This window comes from Stegodyphus dumicola, chromosome 9, assembly GCF_044657685.1.
Source record: "Stegodyphus dumicola isolate Sdum_Otavi_A_Nest chromosome 9, ASM4465768v1".
Lineage (NCBI taxonomy): Eukaryota > Metazoa > Arthropoda > Arachnida > Araneae > Eresidae > Stegodyphus > Stegodyphus dumicola.
Window position 1 is genome coordinate 114,431,756 of NC_140776.1, and position 18,118 is coordinate 114,449,873.

At 31.4% G+C, this 18,118-nt stretch overlaps 1 protein-coding gene across 3 annotated transcripts in view; it reads right to left on the minus strand.

Moving 5' to 3' along the window:
* LOC118184467 (serine/threonine-protein phosphatase 4 regulatory subunit 4-like) overlaps positions 1-18,118 on the minus strand; it is a 197,575-nt gene that overhangs the window by 98,121 nt on the left and 81,336 nt on the right. For all 3 annotated transcript variants that reach the window (XM_035354141.2, XM_035354139.2, XM_085823948.1), the window contains exons 11-13: positions 13,043-13,120; positions 12,829-12,948; positions 2,516-2,593 (exon numbers count right to left, since the gene is read on the minus strand). In XM_035354141.2, coding sequence (XP_035210032.1) covers positions 2,516-2,593; positions 12,829-12,948; positions 13,043-13,120 — 276 coding nt within the window. The remainder of the gene's footprint in view (positions 1-2,515; positions 2,594-12,828; positions 12,949-13,042; positions 13,121-18,118) is intronic.

The window sequence follows — 18,118 nt, forward strand, 5'->3', positions numbered from 1 at the left end:
GAACTGAAGCCCAGAAATTAAATATTGACAGAATTTCAGCTAAATATACTTTCAACAACCATTATGATTATTTAACAGCTTTGCTTAAAACTAATGAAAATCATTTACAAAATCAGTGAAGCATATCGTAGTAAATTCCTTTACAGAAAATTCCAAATGCTAAATAAAAGCCTTCCAGAAAATGGAAAATGTACTGATGATACAGAAAAATTATGATCATATTGCTTTGAGAAAAATCAATCAGCTTCAAAATTAATTTATAAAAAATCCCAACTCTCTGTATGGCTCTAGAAAAAGTCTCAGCTACCTGATACCTAGTATTTAGATTACATTATAAAATTCATAATGCAATCTGAATACCAACCATCTTCTCTCCCTGCTATCATGCAATTTAAATCACAAAACAGTGCAGCTTAGCTGTTCACTACATTTCTTCAGTCGCATGAAGTGAAGCTTGGGTCTCTACATTTCCATATGGGCAGTTCAGCTCATGTTTTCTTTATACTTATGCTCATACTGTTAATACTATGCATAATAACTTGTAAAATGTAATATATGTATAGGATATGGTTATATTTGCCCATGTGCCTGGAATCATGATATAATTACCTAGTTCTGTATGATATTCTGAATATTCTGAATCTAGGTTTTGTCTTCTTTAGTCAGCTACAATACTCTCAATTATATTATACATTATTATTTATGTATTGCTGTCCTTTCAGAATTTATTACATTCCATGTGTAATATGAATTATCTTGTATTTTTGTTATCACAAATAAATTATGAACCAATTTAATGAGATATACGGGGTAAGAGCTACCTCACTCAAGCATCTGATTGCGAAAAAAAGTTATTACATTGAATAACATTTTTGACTGCATATTACTGACATGCCTTAAATGTATGGCAATTAAGTATTTTTCTGTTGACTGTGAAAAGTGACTGTCACTGAGTGTGAAAGTTGGTGGCGATTCCTCTAAGCTTTCATCATTAGTTTAGGCAGAGTTTTGAAAGAACACATGGCACTTTATTTAGTTACATAATCAACAGACAAAAATACTGATACAACATGCAAAAACAAATAAATATAAGCTTTGAGATTATCTGACTAAAATTTATTAAAACATATCCCAATCATTCTGGCAGCCAAAAAATTTTTGAATGCTATTCAAAATAACAATAAATATATTCATTTTCTTTGTGAGTTTGGAACCACATAAATTTACTTAAATACTAATTCAAGCTGTGTCAAGCAGTTTTGCAGTATTTCTCATTGTGTTATTTTGCTGAAATCCAGTCTTTCAATATTTTGAATATGATGGCAGGATCCCATAACTTAAAATACGCTTGCAGTTCTTCAGAAGGTAGAACCTAATTTCTAATCCTTTTAACAAAATGCAAGAAAAAGAATAGAGAAATAGCAGCTAACTTATATTCTTATGCATAAAAACAACGCTTGCTTATAGAGAATTAATTGGGATTACATAAAACCCAAGTGAAGATCTTTTGAGTATATTGTGACATCATACTATTACTATCCATTACTAGAGCTAAATTGTACTGTTTGGGGACAGTTTTTGCTTATGGAAACAGCTCATAGAAAAATATATGTAAGTACCAAATATTTGATTGCCCAGCATGTAGTTTACAATAATATTAAAATCGCAAATTAAATTATTTATATTATTAATTAAATCTAATTATATTAAACACATATAAAATACTTTATATTATTATTCGGTATATATTTTTAAATTTTAACATTTTTTTCTGAAGGAAAGTAATTGTTTAAGATGGACATGTGAAGGATTTTATCAGAATGGTTTTGCATAGCAACAAATTATTACTGACATCTGCATTTTCTAATAAAAAATCATTCTAAAGAGCAATTATATTTTCATAGGCTATTTAGTTATCATGACTAATAATCCACCAGCACCCATAGAAACAGCACAAAAGGCCTGTTCTTTTCCTTTTTTTAAAACTTAATGCAAACTCAGAATGCAAATGAAGAAATATTTCCCCCCCATTTGTTATGTTATAATAATAATACATTTATTTTAGGTTTCCTGTTTGCATATAAATGAATATATATGAGAATGGTATGCAATCATGACTTTTTCTTCATGATCTGTGTTACTTTATTTTACTAAGGTTAGGCGAATATATATAAAATATATGTGCTCCGTGGATTGACAAGAACAGCTAATGTAAGCAGAGTTATTTTTCTATAATGAGTATCAAAAAGCTCATTTTTATAGTGCAGACAGGTTATATATGGCTTTGAAAGTGTGAATTCAATACTATTAATCACTAGTGGAAAATAACAAAATTTCACCACTAGTGAAAACTCAAAATGGCAATTCAGCAAACTGATAATTTAATGAATAATGATACAAAATATGAAATTAAAGAAAGAAGCATTAAACTAGTACATAAAAAAGTAAATTTACATTCATTATTCTATTTTTTCTGGCATTATGAAATAAATGAGAAAAAAATCAGGCAAGATACCTCAACTGAATCATCTTGTAAGAGAAGTACAAGTTCTGGGTGCAAAATATATGCCTTTGAACCTAACAGTCTAGCAATCTAGAATAAATAAAAATTTCAAAATAATGAAATTTACACAGTAATAATAACAATAAAATTCACAATTATTTTTCTTGATATTAGAAACATCTTTAGCAAAATCTAACCAAACGTTTTTGAACTGTTACATTATGTTAACATATATATATATACATATTTTTAAAACCACACCATTCATTTATAAGCACCCTGCATATATATATTTATATACATTTAGGGCGCCCAATTGCAACAAAAAAGCAAGGTGCAGACTAGATGTTATAGCAGTGCCATATACAAAATATCAACATTCTACAGCTATTTGTTTTGGAGTTATGCCAGGGAAGTAACATACAGACATAACGAAAAATTTCCTCTGAATCCATTTTACAATCCTCTTTGGGGAGGGGGGGGGAAGTCCCTTATTCTGTCCATACATACAGATTCCGTATTAAAACATAGATTAAATGAGGGATCTGAGAGTGATCTAAATGAAAATTTTTGTTGAAATATGATACCCAAAATTTTTCATGTGTACATAACTTCCTTTAGTTTGTGAAAGGAAGTAAAAAAGGAATTTACATCTCTGAGTACACCTTTTTCAGGGGCTGGTCTATTGAGAGATATAAATGGATCAGCCTGTTTCTGAACTCGTAAGATGTAAATCTATCATATTAACTTCAATTAAATACAAAACAATTCGTATTTTCATCAGCCCAAGCCTTAAAGAAGGAAATATAATGGGAGATGTAAATTCTTATTTGATTACATTTAATTTTTAACTTTTGCACTTCCTGTTTACTGGATATTTTAAAACTAGATACGTTTTCTGATTTTTTTCTCAATGGTTTAATGATTTTGAAAAATAATTTATTTAGCTCTTATTAACTGTTTATTTCAAATTGAATATGTTTTGAATTAAATGTTTTGTATGTTTGTTGAATTTAAATTTTTGCTTCTATTAAATATTTTGTTTGTTTAATTAGAATTTTTCCTTTGTTTATTGCATATATATATAATACAATTAATACATATTATACATATATAATTAAAGACAAAGTAAGAAATTTAGAACTAATATTTCACAAAGACCAAAAATTGAAATTATTAATTAATAAATTTCAAATAATCTTATAAATGCAACAAAGAATTTAAAAATGTTAAAACCAACACTTTTCAAAAAGCAAAACCTCATTAAAAAAATTAATGAAATTTAAAGAAAAATGAACAAAAATAGAAGAGGAATTTAATTAACTTCAATGCTACTGCGTCAGGGGGGGAAGGAACATTGAAATCTCTCTTCTACAAAAGTCCTTGCTTTTGTTTTCAAAAGTATTGCTTTGTAATTACAATAATACATACATACATACATATATATGTATTATTAAAGCACTGCTCAGAGCTTGAATATATATATATATATATATATATATTAAAGCACTGCTCAGAGCTTGAATGCTTGCTTGTGTTTCCTTTCTGAGCATAAAATACTTTGAAACAGGAAAATATCAAAATATTAACCAATACACTATCATTTGAAAAACTGTGCAACTGTTTCAATAAAATTAAAAAGAAAAAGATAATTCAAATGTTAAAACAAAATTTAATTTTTAGGCAAATGACAGTACACACAAGAAGTAGATTTATGCTCAATAAATTATTGTTGCAACCAATGCCCAATGCTGTAATTATTTATGTTAATTAAATACAATTGAACATAAAACTGGACTTCCACGCATATGATTGTGTTGGAAATGTGCAAATTCAGTGACTGATAATATGTTGGTTGTTTAAAGGGAATGAGTGATTACTGAGAGTGACCAGTAATGAGTAGTTATGGCTCAAAAGCATCATTTAAGTGAAAGTCAAAGTGCCAAATTAATTCGTAGAATGAAGGGATGTCAAATACAAATGGAGGTTATCCAAGATTTGAATATCCCCCAAAGTGTCATATCAAGAGTTTGAAGCTGCTTTTTAAGCACTGGATCAGTTAATAGATAGTCTGGCCAAGAGCGATCAAGAGCAAAAACTGCTTCAGAAGACTGTTTTCTGTCATTGTTGTCTTGAAGAAACCACAAAGTAACTGCAAGAGATCTGGTTTTAGACCTTCAGATTGCCACAGGAACTTGAATTAACCTTTCTATTGCTGTAGGAGAGCTTGAGTCTAGACTATATGCGAGAAGACCAGTGATGTGTGTCCCACTCAGTTCACCTTCTAAAGGGGTCCATTTAAAACTAGTGCCTCCATCATGTTCAATGGAGCCAAGACGACCGGGCCTGAGTATTGTTTACTGGTGATTCCAGATATAGTCTAAACAGTGATTCTAGACGTGTTTTGATCTGGAGAGGAAAAGGAACACACAAATTGCCTTCCCTTTTCCATGAAATATCCAGTTTCCATAAATGTGGTTTAATGGTTTGGAGAGGAATCATAACAAATGGCCGCACTGAGCTAGATATCTTTCAAGGAGGTTCTGCAACTGCTTGGAGATAAGTGGACAAGGTATTGCAACTCCAAGTTAGACTGTTTAGGCTGTTGGTCCAGAGTTTTCGCTAATGGATGACTATGCTTTGCCTCACTGAGCATATGTGGTGTCAGAATACTAGCAAACAGAAGATATTACTTGGATAGATTGGCCACCTTACTCACCCGATTTGAAATTTACTGAGCATGTGTGGGATGCCTTAGAGGCAGAATTTTAGCACACCAAATTCCTCCTCTGATCTCTACGAGCTGAAACATCCGTGTTTAGAAGAGTGGCATGGAATTCCACAAGACCTGAACAACACTTTGGTAAAGTCTATAAAATCAAGATATGAGGTATGCATATCTTTTGAGGTGACTATACACCATATTAAAGAAAATATTTTCCACAAAGGTGACAATTTTCCCATCATTTTTTGACTCTCATAAGTTTGGTTTTAATTTCAATATTTTGGGAATAATCAACTGCCAAACATTATAATTTATGTTAATGAATATTTTTGCACAAATTTCTATTAATAATTTTTTATTAATTATCAGTTATGTTTTATTTCTCCCATTATCCTTTAATTTTGAGGACCAGTGCAGCTATCGAGTGAATTATAAATAAAATTGGTTTCTAAATATCTTGTTGGAGTAAAAATCATAACTTTTCTAATGGCTGACATGTCACTATGACTTAAGAAAAGCCTAGACCAATTCTGTAGTAAGAGTTTTAAAATAAGTCACATCAAAGCTCCATGCAAAAAGCAAGTAGGTAGCAGAAAGCTGTGGGAAACAGTAAAGCATTTCATCTAACCTGAAACAGTCCAGAGAAGACAGCAATTTTGCATGTGGGAATGAAAACAGACTATAGAAAGTGGTGGCAAGGAAGCTAATCTGAGGTGCAATTCTAAATTTCACTGGTCAAGGGTTTGGCTATTGTTCACGTGAAAGCAGGAAAGCTTAGCAAAGGAGCATATTTAAACATGTTTCATAGTATTATCTGTCATATTAATAAGAATAGTTTTCTTTAAATTGTATAATAATATAATGGGTACTTATTTATGAATTCCACAAAAAGTGTTGTTTTCATTTACATTACAGGACAACATATTAGATCCTTTCAGCTCCAACAACCACTACTTAACTCCAGCTGTACACTGAACTTGGTCATTAGTAATGCATGTAAATATATGCCTAATACTAATATTTACATAAACAAACCTGTTGCAACCTTTTTCAAATAATCTATTTACATACTAGTGAGACATTGGATACAACTATATACATATACACCATTGCTTTTATCAAAATGTATGTTCTTGACGTCATCCTAACATATTTCTTCATCAACGTTTCCAAAGCATCTGTTTACATCACGTTTTCCATTATTATTTCCAGATACAGATATTATCTAAGATATACAATCGCACCCATCCACAGATAGTTTTTGTTTGCGCATATTCTGTAGTGATATCTGTTTTGTGCATGCTTGCAAGACTAAGCTGCCTGGTGATGTATTTAAGGTTTGGTTAGTGTTCTAAACATGTAATTTGATTGTGAAAACTAAGTGCAGTTTATCGCGATTTAGTGAATAAAAATAGTGTATTGGTTTGATCTTTGTGTAAGTGCGTGAGTTATAACTCAGAGAAGACTAATTCTTATTTAAAAGCTTTACATAGAAAGTTATACTAAAGAAAATATTTTTGCTACAGTTATACCATCACTTACATGCCAAAGTAATGAATGCTAAAGATATCAACACAACTGTAAGGTACTGTAAATTAAGAACACTGGAGTAGAAGTTTAATAATACAGAACAAATTTCATGACACTAGGAGCTACATGTTATAATTAAAAACTATTCAAGAGCAGCAAGTATATACTTATATCATTTTAAAAATAATTAAACAGGTTTGGAATGAGGGGATAAGTTTGAAGTAAATTAATACAAATTTAACATTTTTATACAATCATAATCATGTAATCAATATGTTATGCACAATATGAGTTACGCAATCAATATTGATTACATAAGAATAAATACTTTTTATTTCCATTGTTCTATATTCAGGACAGTATGCTCCCATGATATACAAATTTGAAACTATTGTATGTAGCAAAAGGAACTTTTTATAGAGAAACACTTTCTTCATTGCTTCCAGTTGACTAGTTTTAGCCTTTGTTAATGCACTAATGTAAATGTTCTTCCATCTGAGTGAAGAATGAAGCACCAATTTGTAAAATCAATCCAGTGATTTTTCTATACCTCATATTCACTCATAAGTGACACAAGGATACACAAACTGCAGAGAAATTGATATTCAAGAGAGAAAATTATTTCAAAATAAGCCTGTAAAGGATTACTGCATTCCCCTGTGTGTATGTTTTCATCATGTAAATGGTAAGAACATGCAGCTAGCAGTTAATAGATCAGAAGTTTCAATCCTGATGAGAATGCAATTAATTTTTTGCTTATCATCCTCTGAAAACATTCATGATCTATAGACAGGCATTTGAAATGAAAGCACACAGAGCACTTGAAAAATACAATACGTTTTCATGATACAGATTTTGTCTACTGAATCTTGTTCTCTTCCTTGTCATCCTTTAAATGAGGAATTATTACAATTTGGAAGCTCTCATATATAAATGGTTTGCATATCTGGTTAGCAATTAGGAGATCCATGTTTTTAATCACAGCAAGGGACACACAGTTGAGTTTTCATGCTTAATGCTTCTTCTTCTCCACTTTCCCTCCCCCAAAAAAAACTAAGAACCCTTACAGATTTTTATACATACATATATATATATATATATATATATATATATATATATATATATATATATATATATATATATATAATAGTTTTCCCATTCACTTAACAGAAGGACACACTGAGATCAAATCTAACCTCAAATAATTAATTCATTAGATGTAAACTGTTTTTTATATACTCCCATGCTTGGGGAACTGGAATTTTCAGATCCTGTGAATCCTAAGAAAGATTTGAAAATCCAAATATTAGTGCTTTTTATATCATTCAACTCCTAACCTAAAAATCATTAAATATTTTAATTAAAAAATTTAGGAATATTTGTTTTATTAACACCCCAAACATGTTTCAATAAAAAAAGGAGACATCTGTTGCAATTTCAGTGGTATCTGAATCACCTTGTGACAGTCCTGAATGTGTCTGTTTTAGTATCACATCCAATAAAATCTGCTGGAATTTTCAAATAACTGGCATGTTGCACTTTCTAAAAAATTCTCTAAATTAATTTACTTTGATAATTCTATACAGAGATAATTTGCAATAAAGAAGCCCTAGATATTTTCCACATCACATGTCACAGTACATACAGACGGCATCAGACACAAATACGTAGTGTATTCGGAAACTAAGTACTGTTTCATTTTAGCGCCGTCGCAGCGCTGTGGTAGGCATCCCGTGCATGCGCACTAGTCTTTCTTGTTCACTGACTTTCAATTGTCGCCATTTTGGTTGCTCTATGCTGTGTTTTCAGTTTGCTCTGCACATTCAAAATGTTTAAGACAATTAGTTCTCCCGCTGACTGTGAGATTCGTGCCGTGATTAAATTTTTTAACACAACGAATGTTAAACCGGCCGAAATTTATCATCAAGTGACAGAAGTTTATGGTGAATACGCGATAAGTGATGGAATGGTGAAAAAGTGGGTAAGAATGTTTAACGCAGGTTGATCAAATGTCCACGCCGAGGCTCGGAGTGGTTGGCCTTCTGTTGTCACTGATGATTTGGTAAGGAAAGTTGATGAAACAATTTATGAGAACAGACGCTTCACAATGAGAACTCTTTCAGAGGCATTTCCACAAATTTCACGTACTGTTTTGTTCGAAATTGTGTCTGACCGCTTGAATTATCGCAAACTGTGTTCCCGATGGATTCCAAAAATGCTCACTGATGTTCACAAAACAAAGCGACTTGGTAGTGCCCTGACATTTCTCACGCGGTACAGTGATAAGGGAGAAAACTTTTTAAACCAAATTATGACAGGTGATGAAACTTGGGTATGTCATTTCACACCAGAATCGAAACAACAATCGATGGAGTGGAGACACACTCATTCTCCAAAAAAACAAAAGTTCAAAGTGACAATGTCATCACAAAAAATCATGTGCACTGTCTTCTGGGATAGGAAAGGCGTTTTGCTTACTGAATTTCTTCCCAGAGGTGAAACCATTAATGCGGCACGATATTGTAAGACTAACAAAACTAAGACATGCCATTCAAAACAAACGAAGAGGAATTCTCAGTAAAGAAATTGTGTTGCTCCATGACAATGCTCGGCCTCATACTGCTGGTGTCACTCAATCATTAATTCGACAGTTTCATTGGGAGCAGTTTGATCACCCGCCGTACCGTACAGCCCGGACTTGGCGCCATCCGACTATCACTTGTTCCTGCACATGAAGCGCGAGCTTGGTGGCAAGCTCTTTGGATCTGACGATGCCATGAAAAATGCTGTGGAGTGGTCGTTATCGAAACTGGCGGGAAGTTTCTTTGACGATGGTATACAAAAACTGGTCACCCGCTATGACAAGTGTTTGATCATTGTCGGAATCTATGTTGAAAAATAGTTTAAGACATGTATTTTTATGTAAAAATAAAATTGCATTCGAAAATATTGGTTTACTATTTTTTTTTTTTTTTTTTTTTCCAAAACGGTACTTAGTTTCCGAATACACCTCGTACATTCGATGTTGTGGACTAATTTATGAAACTGTCCACTAATGTAACTGAAGGCTATTGAATTTTGAATTGTTAGCTTAAATCTGAATTGTTACTCAAATATTTCTATCAAATTATGTAGAAAAACATAACCTCAAGATTCAAGTGTTTAAAACTACATACCATTCACTCCTTTTTGATAAATACAGGTATTTTTAAAATTATATTCTTAAATGTGCTTTTCAATCAATCTAGATTTCAAATTTTGTTTTCCCCACATTTGAACATGTACAATCTTAGGTGAAGTACATGATGACCTCTGCCTACAATTACAATGAATCATCATGAAAAAGACAGTTTCACATAGAAAAGTATAACTACAGTGTATTTCTAGGGTTTGGCAAAAACATTGAGGACAAAAATGCCATGAAGAAAACAATGCAAGGCAAAAACGTCATCATACAAAACATCGTGGGAGAAAAGATAGCAAGAAGAAAACATTGCAGTCCTAAAACACTGTTAGCGAAAATAAAGGTGTTAAAAAATTTCACACTTTAAAAACACTGTTGCCGAAAGTATTATGGTAACAAATAAAACACCTACATATCATTGCACATCCATAACATCGTAGACTTTAAAATTCGCATATTCATATAATGATTTGTGAACTCAAGAAAGAATGAGAAATATTCTTACTTTTATATTTCATATTTTTTGAATTAACCGAGAAGTGTTTTGCAGAAAAAATGAGAAGGAAATTTAAGTATGCAAAAACTTGTATAACTAACTAAGGTCATTAATTAATTAACTTTTATAAAGTTTTATTGGTAATTTTTCATATAAAATATAATTTAAAAAAGATTAGAAAAAAGAAGACAAGTAACTGCATATGATTACCTCTTTTAAAATTGTGTAATTATTATCAAAATATAAAATTCTATATGTAGTATTAATTTTCTACTCATTTTCAGTTTTTGAATGCATAAGTTTTTTCTAAAGTTTTCAGCAAAGAATTTATTAGTTAATTAAAAATATGAAAAAGTAAAATATTCTTCATTCCATCTTGCACTCACAAATCACTAGGCGAATACTTTTAAAGCCTGAAACACGTAGTCTACGATGTTGTCATTATGCGATGATTTGCAGGTGCTTTCGACAACAATGTTCTTAAAATGTGAAGTTTTTTAAACACTTTATTTTATATGACAATGTTATGCACTGCAGTGTTTTTTTGTTGCTTTATTTTCTCCTCTGATGTTTAGTAGGATGACATTTTTGCCTTGCATTGTTTTCATCTGTGATATTTTTGTCTGTAACCATATTTCTGAGAGTAGTTGCATAAAATTGTACAAAGAAATGCACATAAATGATTTGCTTTAAGAACTGGCTGTTCATTGTAAAACTTAATACACATCTGTATACGAGAAAATTGTGTCAGATCTGCTGATGAAACACAAATGGGAAGAAATTTTACTTCACTTAGGATGAAATTTTACTTCACTCACTTACTTCAATTTAGATGCAAGTCCACTAGACTTTAAATTACTTCTCAAACTGAAAGAGCCCCTACGTAGATAGCATTTTTCTTATCTACAAAAGGTTTCTTCCGTGGTTATATGAGTGATCCGAAGCCCAGATAAAAGGAGTAGTTGAAAAGGACTGTTAATCTATGCAAACTTCAGATTATTATTATTATGAAGCAAGAGGGTTTTTCAAAAGGATAGTCATAAGAAATTACTTCATATCAAATACATCTAGTGAATAAAAAATTCACTGCATAACAGTTTAAATAAATTTCATATTTGCATTTTGTGTGGTTCCAATTTTCATTACATACTCTAAAAATAACATGGCCATGTTAGTAATTCCAAGATATGGAATTATTTGCCATTTTGGTGGCTACTCTGTCAGTTAGCACATGACAGATAGTTTGAAAGCAATTCAATTATTGTACACAAAGTACAATATAAAAAACTAAATTACTGATTGACAAAGAAGCATATTTTGTAAAAGCAGTTATACTTAAAAAATAAAACTTCTGTTTGTTAACAATGAGTCACATTTGAGGAACCAAAGAGCTGCATGCAGCTTATGAGCTGCAGTTTGGCAGTGTCTGATACAAAAGTAAATACATTAATGTAAACATCCTTTGTAGAAATTATACTTATTTTACTAGAGAAATGCTACCACACACATTTATCATGAATTATCATGAAATTTCCACAATAATACAGGGATATAACAGCACGTGGTACCGAGCACAGAACTGCTCAGTAAGATAAATTGCAGCTGTGAAAGGCTGTAATTTAATTTTCCTTTGCACTAAATACTAGGTGTTGAAAATGGGCTTCATGTGAGTGCAAGAAGCTATTGCATTTGTACACTCAAATTCTGTATTTTATCAAAATTTTTTCATATACTTAGAGTTAGATAAATATGCTCATCTGTTTAATGCTAAATAATTGCATTTGTACACTCAAATTCTGTATTTTATCAAAATTTTTTCATATACTTACAGTTAGATAAATATGCTCATCTGTTTAATGCTAAATAATTAATCTAATCACTTTCTGTTATTACTAGATCATTCCATATAAAAGTAATACAATTTCCTACTTCCTTTTGCAACACTGTTGTGAAATATTTATCATTTACAAATAAACCAGTCAATATATATATATATTAGATTAGTATTTGAATTTAACCTTTCATGGACAGGAAAGAAATTTTTAATGGAACTACATGAATGGTTTGCCATATATATGATGGCTGTTGCAAATGGTTACTATTTTTTTCATCAGCTAATTAAGAAAAACTTGAAGCCATTATTTGTTTAAATACCTTTTTCACATAATTTTAATAAACATAGATTTAGATTTTTTTTTACTATTCTCGGTGAATAACATCAATACCTAATTCTAGATACAGTGAAAATATTTTGCTTTACGGACTATGTATGCATAATCAGGCACTCGTATAAAACATATAGTATAAACAGAAAAAGCTGTATAAAATAATTTTAACAAAAATTCATAAGAATCGATAACAATAATAGTTCAAAATACAGAAATATTTACCTCATAAAACCCACATGCCATAGTTCGTCTGACATTTGCAAAAGGATCAGCACATAGCTCTTTAAAAGTAAAATAAAGCTCTTTTTCAAAATTTTCAGGACCAGAAAACAGGACCATGGCCTAACAGATTAAGATAATTGTAAACAAAGATTAAGCCACAAACTAGGCAACATTTATATAATTAAAACTAAGTAACAAAGAACAATCCACTTACAGGAAAATTATAAGCGCATGCACATCGGCATTCACGATAACGATCCTTATGATCAACTTCTGGCAGTAAATCAGGCATCTAAAAATGTCATTTTCATCGAAATAATTAAAATTAAATTTTATTTATAACAATAATAAAAAATTGGTAAAAATATGATAAATCCGTACTTGAATATATCAAAATTTGACTGACAAAGAATACGTATATTCAACAATAAATTAAATTTTTCCAAAGCTTAAAACCTTGATGCCTTCTTAATACCAGCCTCTGTTTTGTATTAGCAGAGAAACACTTGGTGACAGAGTAGAATCATGTCTAATAACGCATGCACCACCACAATCAGTGCTGAATTTTAGTCTGTGAGAAACTTAATTTTTGTTGTACATTCGAAATTGCGATTCATATGTTACACTGTAAGAAAGAAACCTAGTGCCAGAGTGTCACTATGGAAAATAAATGTATTGGAAGTTAGAGTGTGTTATTTCTGTAATGTGTGTGTAAATGTAATTTTGTTCTGCTATATAGCTATCGACGAGAAATAGAATAATTCAAGTTTTTTGGACGGTCAGAGCCGGGCTAATAAAGTTTATGAGACTGTGATATTACTTTCAGTTTTGTAAAATGAAGGATTACATAGGGTACTTCCAGATTGAAGTTCTGTAGAAACAAAAGGGTAAGTACCCTCCCCTTACTGAAGCTCATTGTACCTTATTGAAGCTCTTTATTTGTTTATTGACTTTTGCTAATTAAAAAGTCACTAAAGATATTAGCAAAAAAACACACATTGAAAACACAGTTAACAAAGATAAAACAAAAAGTTGTGAATGAAAATGTGCAAAGAAGAGATTTGGAAGTACTGAAGAATAAGTTTAACCTTCCAACACGTGCACGTGATGTTTTTTATGACATCCGTTATTTTACCATTTTTGGCATGAAAAATGACAGAAATAAGTGAATACTGATAATAAATTTGTTAAGAAATAAAATAATAATCTTATTATTGCAAAATACAAATGATATCACATTCAAATACAGTCAAAAGCCTTTAATCCAGACGTCCATAATCCGGACCTCAAAGCTACAAACTTTCTGAGCATGCGTCAACGCATGCGCATAATACCTTTATGCAAGCGCATTTAATGTATAACGGACGGTATAAGCTAAGCTAAAATGATCTAATTATCTATTTTAGTTAATGCTGCAGATTGCGTTGTTCCTAAATCTTCTAATTGGATCCGGCTTATTATTTTTTGCAGACTGTTAGATTTTATAAAAGTAAGCTTGAACTTTCGATTATGTCAAAAAGAATTTCCGATTCTGGAGCTACCAAAGGATCTACAAAGCGAAAGCATGTTCCGATGTCCATCAAACAAAAAGTGAAATTCCTGTAAAAAATAGATAAAGGCATATCCTTTGATTCTCTAATCATTCCGAAATATGTTTATCAGTTTCACGCTGCTTTCCGGGGGGGGACGAAGCGGCGCGACGCGCAATGAAATGGAAGTTGATCTGTCAGCACTATCCTTATCTTCAGGGCAGATGTTTTTATTTTATTCGGCTTATAATTCCTTACTAAATGTAGTATTTCATCTCAATGTACTCCGTCTTTGATATGATTTAAATGAAATTCCTCGTCATTATAAATATCACGAATACACATCAAATAGTTTTCTGGTTGCAATTTTCTAATTTCGATTATGCGTAATGTATGCTTTATGCATTCGCGCGTTGAAAGAAATGTTTAATAAAGTAAACAAATAAATATAAAGCTTTTTTTTTTTTTGATACCCTTTAGATCATAATTGCTCTTTATTTAATAAATTACAGTTTCATATTTTTAATTTTATACTTTCTGCATGCCATCTTACCAGATTTAAACTGATGATCTATAATCCAGAAAAACCGATAATCCGGAACCGCCGAAGTTCTGACGAGTCCGGATTAAAGACTTTTGACTGAATAAGTAAATTATTTTTAAGTTCTTATGTTAGTTACCGTAATTTCCGGAAGAAACGCCGCGGCGTTTACGTGTTTTAAACTTAAATTTTCAGCGGGTGCGGCATTTAGGTGCACTAAAAAGAAAATATTTCCTATGATGGTCATTGTACATAGTTTGGATTGCAAAAATTGGTTGAGTGTCCAGATGAGAATTTAGCGAGTTTTTATACCACTGAAGGTATAGAGTGGAAATTTATTTCTCCAAAGTCGCCAAATTTTGGCAGAATTTGGGAGGCTGGAATTAAATCATTTAAGAGTCATTTGAAGAGAGTTATTGGTAATCAGTGGTTAACTTTACAAGAATTCTTAACTGTTTTAACAGAAATTGAAGTAGTATTGAACTCAAGACCTCTTACTCCAATGTCAGCTGTTTACAACAATTTTGAAACTTTGACCCCAGGTCACTTTTTTGTTGGTAGACCTATCACAACTCTTGCTGAGCCAGATTTATCCAACATAAATGAAAACAAACTTTCTTAATGGTAAAAAATCACTAAGTATACACAAAAAATTTGGAAATTATGAAAATGTGATTATCTTAATAATTTACAAGAATGTCACAAATGGAAATTTTTAAAAGAAGACATTCAGTTTAGGAACTCACCTTCAACCAAATGGTTAGTGGGGAGAACAGCTGAGGTTTTCCATGGTAGGGAAAAGTAATAACTGTAAGATTGCCTAATCAACACTTGCTAAAACAAATGTTCGAGATATATGTATACTTCCTGTAGAATGATTGTTTATCTCTATTATAAACAGGAATTTGTTGTAATGATTTGAATGTATATTCTTCAATATTGTGAAGTAATTTATTGTAGTGCCTTTATATTTACATTTATTGTAATAATAGTTTTGAAATTGTTAATTTCAACGCTGGGAGTTTTTTGTATTAGCTGAGAAACACTTGGCAACAGAGGAGAATCTTGCCTAATAGTGCATGTGCTACCAGAATCGGTGCTGAATTATAGCCTGTGAGAAACTTAAATTTTTATTGTGCATTCAAAGTTGTGATTCATAAGTTACGCTGTAAGAAACAAACATAGCGCCAGAAGGTCGCTATGGAAAATAAATGTATTGGAAGTTAGAGTGTGTTATTTCTGTAATATGTCTGGTGTTATTTTATTGTGACATAGAGCTATCGATGAGAAATAGAATAATTCTATTCAGCCCCTTAATGCAATATTTTCTTGTATTTTAATCAATTTCTTCAAAGAATTTAATTTACCTAAAAATCATTTCAAATTAATTCCATTATCTCAAGAATACTTGAAATATTTCCTAAATTTTTCTAGAGAAAAATATCTATATCTGAAAGCAAACAAATATTTTGTTAGAATTAATGTAAGAAGTCAAAAAATTGTATGAAAATAAACTTTTAAAATAGATGTTAATCTCCAGTTTTAAAATTTAAAATAATAAAAATAATGCCAAGTATAGTAAAACCTCGAGAAATACCCAAAAGTCAAATATTTGAGAATTCCATATACAATACAATTCATGTTAGAAGAGCTAAATGAATAGAAGAATAGAAATTTCTGGTCTAAAATTATGAAAACAGTCATCTTATTTGTCATAAAAGTCTATTTTTAACATTATGGAAAATTAAAATTGGAATCAAAGTAAGGGAATTCTTCAATAACATCAATAATTGCAACTGTGAATAAGAGGTTAACCGTTTGATTCTGGCGAAGCGCTATCGCGCTTCACTTGTCGTATGCCAAAAATACGGCGCAGCGCAATAGTGCTTCTCTTGTTTTGTATCAAGAATGCGAAGACGCTGCTGTTGGTTAGTATACTTTACGCAATTATTGAGAGCAGTTGTAGTGATATCAGTAGCAGTTGTTTTATAGGAATTGGAAATTGTTTTAATTTTTTTACCAAGTGTTATACCGATAATTACAAAATAACCTATGTCAAGTTCTGATTCATTTGAAAGTGACTATGTTATGAGAAGTGATAATGAAGAGTATAGTAATGACCTTGAAAGTGATAGTGGAAGTGACATCATCATTCGTTCTAAGAGATTACAAGTTATTAGTGATAGCAGTAATGATGATGAAGTAACTGCAAGTACCTAGGATGACGATATTATTGATCAGTTTTTACCCGTGGATACAACTTTTTCGAACGAATCGAATACTTTTTCTGAAGTACATGGACCAAAGCATGCCCCTCCTTTTGATGCGAAACCAACTGAATATTTCAATAATTTTCTTTCAATTTTCAATAATTTTTTTTTTTTTTTTTTTTTGAGTATACTAACCAACAGCAGCATCTTCGCCTTCTCGATACAAAACAAGAGAAGCGCTATTGCGCTGCGCCCTATTTTTGACATACGACAAGTGAAGCGCTTGCCGGACTCAAACGGTTAAACTTTGTATCTAAACATATCAAAATTAAAATAAAAATTCATCAGTAGAACAATATATATAGATATTTGTGTGTGCATAAGCAATATATATATATATATATAGGTATCAGCATGTTTGTGTGTGCATAAGTAATATATATATATATATTTAGTTGTAATGAAAGTTTTCCACCAAAAAACATTCTTAGTAAAGTAAAAAAAAATGGGGGGGGGTGCAGTACCCTTAGTGCGGGTAGTAATCACCACCCAAATCCATGATTTTCTGCTGATGTTTTGACAGTTTTTGAAAGCCTTCAGCCCAGAAACTTGGCGGCTGCGAGTCCAAAAACACAGCACCCTCATTTCGAATGTCATGTGCAGAATGGACTATAGCACCAGCAAGATGTAGCTACAGAAAAAAGGTAGAAGTCCGAAGGAGCAATGTCCAAACTATAAGGTGGGTGTGGGTAAAGATCCCATTCAAGTTTGTTCACAGTCCAGCTGAATATACACATGTGTGATCTTGTATTAGCTCGATGGAACATTACCTTTTTGCCCTGAAACTCAATTTGGTATTTTTCCTTGATAGCAGCATCAACACTACTAAGATCACACTGTACACCTTACTGTCGACGATTTTACCTTTTTCCAGATAATCTTGGTGGATAACACCACGACAATCCCACCAGATACAAAGCTTAACCTTAATGTTAGTCAAATGAGACCAT